This window comes from Thalia democratica, chromosome 4 (genome assembly GCF_965202585.1).
Source record: "Thalia democratica chromosome 4, ktThaDemo2.hap1.1, whole genome shotgun sequence".
Taxonomy (NCBI): Eukaryota; Metazoa; Chordata; class Thaliacea; order Salpida; family Salpidae; genus Thalia; species Thalia democratica.
In genome coordinates this window covers 21,044,341-21,050,234 of record NC_139168.1, presented here as the reverse complement: position 1 = coordinate 21,050,234, position 5,894 = coordinate 21,044,341, and the positions used below count along the sequence as shown (strand labels likewise).

The 5,894-nt window shown below is 28.1% G+C and overlaps 1 protein-coding gene across 1 annotated transcript; it reads right to left on the bottom strand.

Moving 5' to 3' along the window:
- Positions 1-1,427: 1,427 nt before the first annotated feature.
- On the bottom strand, positions 1,428-2,555 carry LOC145833121 (leukocyte elastase inhibitor A-like). The gene has a single exon (XM_082940322.1). It carries the CDS (start codon positions 2,553-2,555, stop codon positions 1,428-1,430), a length of 1,128 nt encoding a protein of 375 aa, XP_082796448.1.
- Positions 2,556-5,894: the final 3,339 nt, after the last annotated feature.

Here is a 5,894-nt window from a genome sequence, read left to right as displayed (position 1 = left end):
ACTTGTAGTGCACAGTAAAATTATTTCTATGCACACTAGTGTGCACAGGTACACACTGTGAAACCACTGTATTAGCTTCTTATCTACTACGTAGGGTTAATGTAGTTCTACTTAGTTTAACAGAGTTTCTGTTGCACATCCAAACGCTTTATAATAATCAGGGAGTGGAGTAATACCGCCCCCTGCGGACAAAAAAGTAAATTACTAGTTAGTAAAGAAGCGATGTATGGATTTTTAGGTATAAGCTGCGAAGATAACACATTAAAGTTATTCACTTCCGTTTTTAATTAAAAATCTACAAAGGCTTTGCAAAGTTAATTAGAAAGCTGGTGATAACTTATTTATAATATTAGGCATTCCAATATACAATTTGCATAATTTTTTCATATTTATTTGAAAATCGTGAATTAGTCAACAGTAAAAACACTACGTTTGAAAAAGAAATAATGTTTATTGTTTTTGATTCTTAAAAATTACTACTTTGTTCAGAATTTTAAGTATTATGATTAAATTAGCTTCTTGAAAAACAGATACAGTTGAAGTTTATACTGTTGAACAAAGTTTTATTAAATATGTATAACAAAACCAGAAACTTAAATTGATAAGCATTTAAACTTTATTATATTTCAACTATGCAATAATCTTGTGTAATATACCAGAAAGTTAGTTTAAGCTTTGATCCTTTAACTTTTAAATTAATCAAATGTTATTTCATATAACAAGTGTATATGGTTATTTGTTTTAACTAAAAAATGTTGTCCAACTTACTGGAAAGTAAAGCGCTTGTTTAGTTAAAGTTATGCAAATAAAAAATTTGTTTACAAACCGGTTTCGCTGACAAAAATTTGCGACATTTTTAGGTAAAATAAATAAAATTATTTTATTATATACAAACTAACTTGGAATGTGTTTTTGTTTAGTATTAAATTTTAGTTTTTGTTTTAATTTTCACGCATGAATAACTTTATATATAACATAAATTAACCAACATTGTGCAAATAGTTATTTTATTTCACTTGAAGAGGTCACAATTTTTTGTCACCGAAGACGGGTTGTAAATTAAATATTTTATTTGGACACCTCCAATTATATAACAAAATTTAGATTAGAAATATTAATTAATATTTACTTCCTGGAAAATTGAAATTATGTTTAGAAATTTACTAATATGAAGTTTAATCATCGCTACTAATTACTGTCTTCGTTTTTAATTGTCAATAAAGAATATATTGCTTTTGTTATATACTAGTAAATAAGTAATTCATTTCTTAAGTTTATTTTATTGACGACCAATATACAAACACATGAAAGAGATTAGACCTAAAAAAACAAAAAATTTAAACAAAATTCTGCGTAGCATCTAACACAACTAATGTATATGTTACATAAAAAGAAATACATTTCAGAAAATAACGACTCATGATAACTTACAACGAAGTAACTTTTCCCATGAACAAAGTTTGGTTTTTGTATAAAATCATTAACACAAAAGGATATTGAACTTCAAACAGTTCTGGTTTTGGATAAAATTTTTCGTAATCATAAACTAGTTCTAATCCAGTTGCTGCAGCAGCTTCAGTTGCTTCATCATTTATCTCAATGCAAGCTTTGTGAACTACTTCGGACACATGAAATTTACCATTTGGTTGCAGAGCATCTTCAGACATTGCACTAAAATCTGCATTTGCTGAATCAAAAGCGTCTTTTATTCCCAACGAACGCAGAGTTTCGTTCAAATTTGCTTCATATTCGATTTTAAACTTTGAGATTTTCATCGAAACATATTCTCTACTAAAATTTTTACCGTCTTTAATGCTTTCGATTGTATTCTTGTCTAGTTTATTGATTACACTTTCCAATTCATATCTTCTGTCGGGTAAAATTATCAGCATACTAAAATCTGGATTCTTGTAAGGAATTGTTACAGACTTGAACTCTTTTTCATCATCTGAAAGAAACGAATAATAATCCTTTTTTACCATCATTTTAACAATAGAAGTCTTTTTATCGATACAACAGAATGGTAAATCTCTTCTGTAACTGGACTTGAACATGTCATACCAATCGACTCGAAAGTAAATACAACTAACTAGAACACATGCAATATCAGGGCTCATTTTACTGAATAAATCATTAATTTTTCCATTAGTAAAACCTTCAACCAAATAATTGATAACAACTATCGCGTTTTCTGCACGGTTTTTATAGTCAAAAGACTGAATTTGGCATTTTAAAGCAGATTGCATGTCATCTTTGTACTCTGGGATTATCTGAAACATATCTGATGGAAAGACAGAGTTAGCAAGTTTAATTTTCAAACCATCAGAGTTAAAATTGACTACACCACTCAGCTCTTTAAGATTCGAAAGAAGTTTTTCATCCTTCACAATTCCTAGTGCCTCTTCAAGCTGCATCTTGGTTGCGCCATTAAATCCTATCAGTAGCATTGAGAGAGCGAGAGAAATGCTCAGTGGTGAAAAGAAAATGTTCTTGTTTTCATCATTGCTTTCACAAAGTTTTTTGAAAATATTGACATCAAGCGAATTGAAATTCATACTAATTTTAGACACCACAAACCTTAAAATTTTAATTATTATTAACCATTTAAGTAGTTATAAATCAATTTATGTTTTAACTTCTAACTAAAGATCTCTTAAAAAAGTCCTTAAAATAAGTTACAGATTTTTCTGCATTTCTACAACGTTACAAGACAACTACAGTTTTTATAATATTTTGAAGTGACCCTCATGTCAAAAATTTTGCTTGAAGATTGATAAGCATAAAGAGATTATGTTATAGTGTAAAACAAAAAAAAATAAAATATTCATTAAGGGAAATTTAAAAAAAATCACTTTTACAACTACAGCCATATTTTAGTAAACTTTAAAACTATTTTTAACTAGTTTTTAAAAAAGTACTTCAAATTCAGAAATAACATTCTAAGGTCTGATCAATAAGAACACAGTGTTAACAAATTGTTGAAATAACATTTGTTATAATATAATATTAATAAAAATTCAAAATTATTAGAATTACGAATATCTGTATTCTAATCATCGTTCATTTTTACACTTTTAACTATTTATTTTAAGCCTTTAATTATTTTAAATATCACATTGAATCAGATTTACATGTATAACTTGCACATTATAAATAAGTTTTAATAAGTTTTTAGAAAATTTGATAAATGATTATGAGTGAACCTATTTTAAACCAACTGCTATGTATGAAACACAACCATAAAATAAGTGGTTTTCAATAATTATTTTTTTACTTTGCAATGATCTATTTGATTCGTCACGACACTTTAGGCGCTAACGAGCTACATTTTTTCGTTATCTGGGATAGGAGGTAACTATATTTTTAGGTTTGAAACTATTCATTGTTAAAACCTATTCTCTACTAATATAACTAAAGAAGTTAATTCGGGTAATTAATACTGCAAAATCATTATCTTTAGATAAAATTTAAGCACGTTCATATAAAATCTTCAAAACTAATCAACTTCACTCTCATTAATCCTTACTGCGACTTCCATAGTGTAGAGGTAGTTTAGATTAGTAACCATGAATGTACACAGAATTTCGTTGCTCAACACGACAAATCTGCGTGCATATCTGGCTGCAGGTGTCCTCGTCAAGCTTGGAAAACGGGTATCAGTTGTGCACGTAGAGGAGATGTTGTCAAAAATCTTGAAGTTCGCATCTCTATGACACGTCATTTAAAGTATAAGACTACCATTTTAGTTTTAATAAATTAAAAAATTTGTTGTAAATAGCAGATAAAAATGTTTGTTTTAGAAAAAAGCAGTTAAAAATGAAACACAAAATTTATAATTCCGGTGCTTCCGAAAAGAGAACAACAATATTCTACTCCATCTTCACCCGAACAAATGGTTTCACTCCAAAACTGGTTTCACTTTCATTCGAACAGCTGGCTTCACATTATTTGAACAACTGGTTCAGCCTTAATTTGAGTAACTGGTTTAACTTTTATCCATACAACTTGTTTCACTTTTATTCGTATAACTAGAACCGCTTTTATCTGAACAACGTGGTTCACTTTTGTTAGGAGAGCCTGCTTCATATTTACTTTCAAATCTTTAATACTCAGATAACTCAGCGTTTGTTGAATAAATTAAATATACGCTATTTTTTTTTATGTCTTAGCAAATTATTAGTATTTGAAATTTTGTTATTTGAAATTTTCAAAATAAATGTAATATAGAACGGTTTTTCACCTCACTAAACTTGTAGTGCACAGTAAAATTATTTCTATGCACACTAGTGTGCACAGGTACACACTGTGAAACCACTGTATTAGCTTCTTATCTACTACGTAGGGTTAATGTAGTTCTACTTAGTTTAACAGAACTTCTGTTGCACATCCAAACGCTTTATGTAAATCAGGAAGTGGAGTAATACCGCCCCTGCGGACGAAAAAGTAAACGATTAGTTAGTAATTAAGCGATGTCTAGAAGTTTAGTTATAAGCTGCAAAGATAACACATTAAAGTTATTCACTTCCGTTGTTAATTAAAAATCTACAAAGGCTTTGCAAAGTTAATTAGAAAGATAGTGATAATTTATTTATTATATTAAGCATTCCAATATACAATTTGCATAATTTTTTCATATTTATTTGAAAATCGTGAATTAGTCAACAGTAAAAACACTACGTTTGAAAAAAAAAAAAGTTTATTGTTTTTGATTCTTAAAAATTACTACTTTGTTTATAATTTTAAGTATTATGATTTAATTAGCTTCTTGAAAACAGATACAGTTGAAGTTTATACTGTTGAACAAAGTTTTATTAAATATGTATAACAAAACCAGAAACTTAAATTGATAAACATTTAAACTTTATTATATTTCAACTATGCAATAATCTTGTGTAATATACAAGAAAGTTAGTTTAAGCTTTGATCCTTTAACTTTTAAATTAATCAAATGTTATTTTATATAACAAGTGTATATAGTTATTTGTTTTAACTAAAAAATGTTGCCCAACTTACTGGAAAGTAAAGCCCTTGTTTAGTTAAAGTTATGCAAATTAAAAATTTGTTTACAAACCGGTTTCGCTGACTAAAATTTGCGACTTATCAATAGAAATACTAATTAATATTTACTTCCTGGAAAATTGAAATTATGTTTAGAAATTTACTAATATGAAGTTTAATCATCGCTACTTATTACTGTCTTTGTTTTTTAATGTCAATAAAGAATATATTGCTTTTGTTATATACTAGTAAATAAGTAATTCATTTCTTAAGTTTATTTTATTGATGACCAATATACAAACACATGAAAGATATTAGACCTAAAAAAAACAAAACATTTAAACAAAATTCTGCGTAGCATCTAACACAACTAATGTATATATTACATAAAAAGAAAAACATTTCAGAAAATAACGACTCATGATAACTTACAACGAAGTAACTTTTCCCATGAACAAAGTTTGGTTTTTGTATAAAATCATTAACACAAATGGATATTGAACTTCAAACAGTTTTGGTTTCAGATAAACGTTTTCGTAATCATAAACCAATTCTAATCCAGTTGCTGCAGCAGCTTCAGTTGCTTCATCATCATTGCTTCAAACCATCAGAGTTAAAATTGACTACACCACTCAGCTCTTTAAGATTCGAAAGAAGTTTTTCATCCTTCACAATTCCTAGTGCCTCTTCAAGTTGCTTCTTGGTTGCGCCATTAGATCCTATCAGTAGCATTGAGAGAGCGAGCGAAATGCTCAGTGGTGAAAAGAAAATGTTCTTGTTTTCATCATTGCTTTCACAAAGTTTTTTGAAAATATTGACATCAAGCGAATTGAAATTCATACTAATTTTAGACACCACAAACCTTAAAATTTTAATTATTATTAACCATTTAAGTA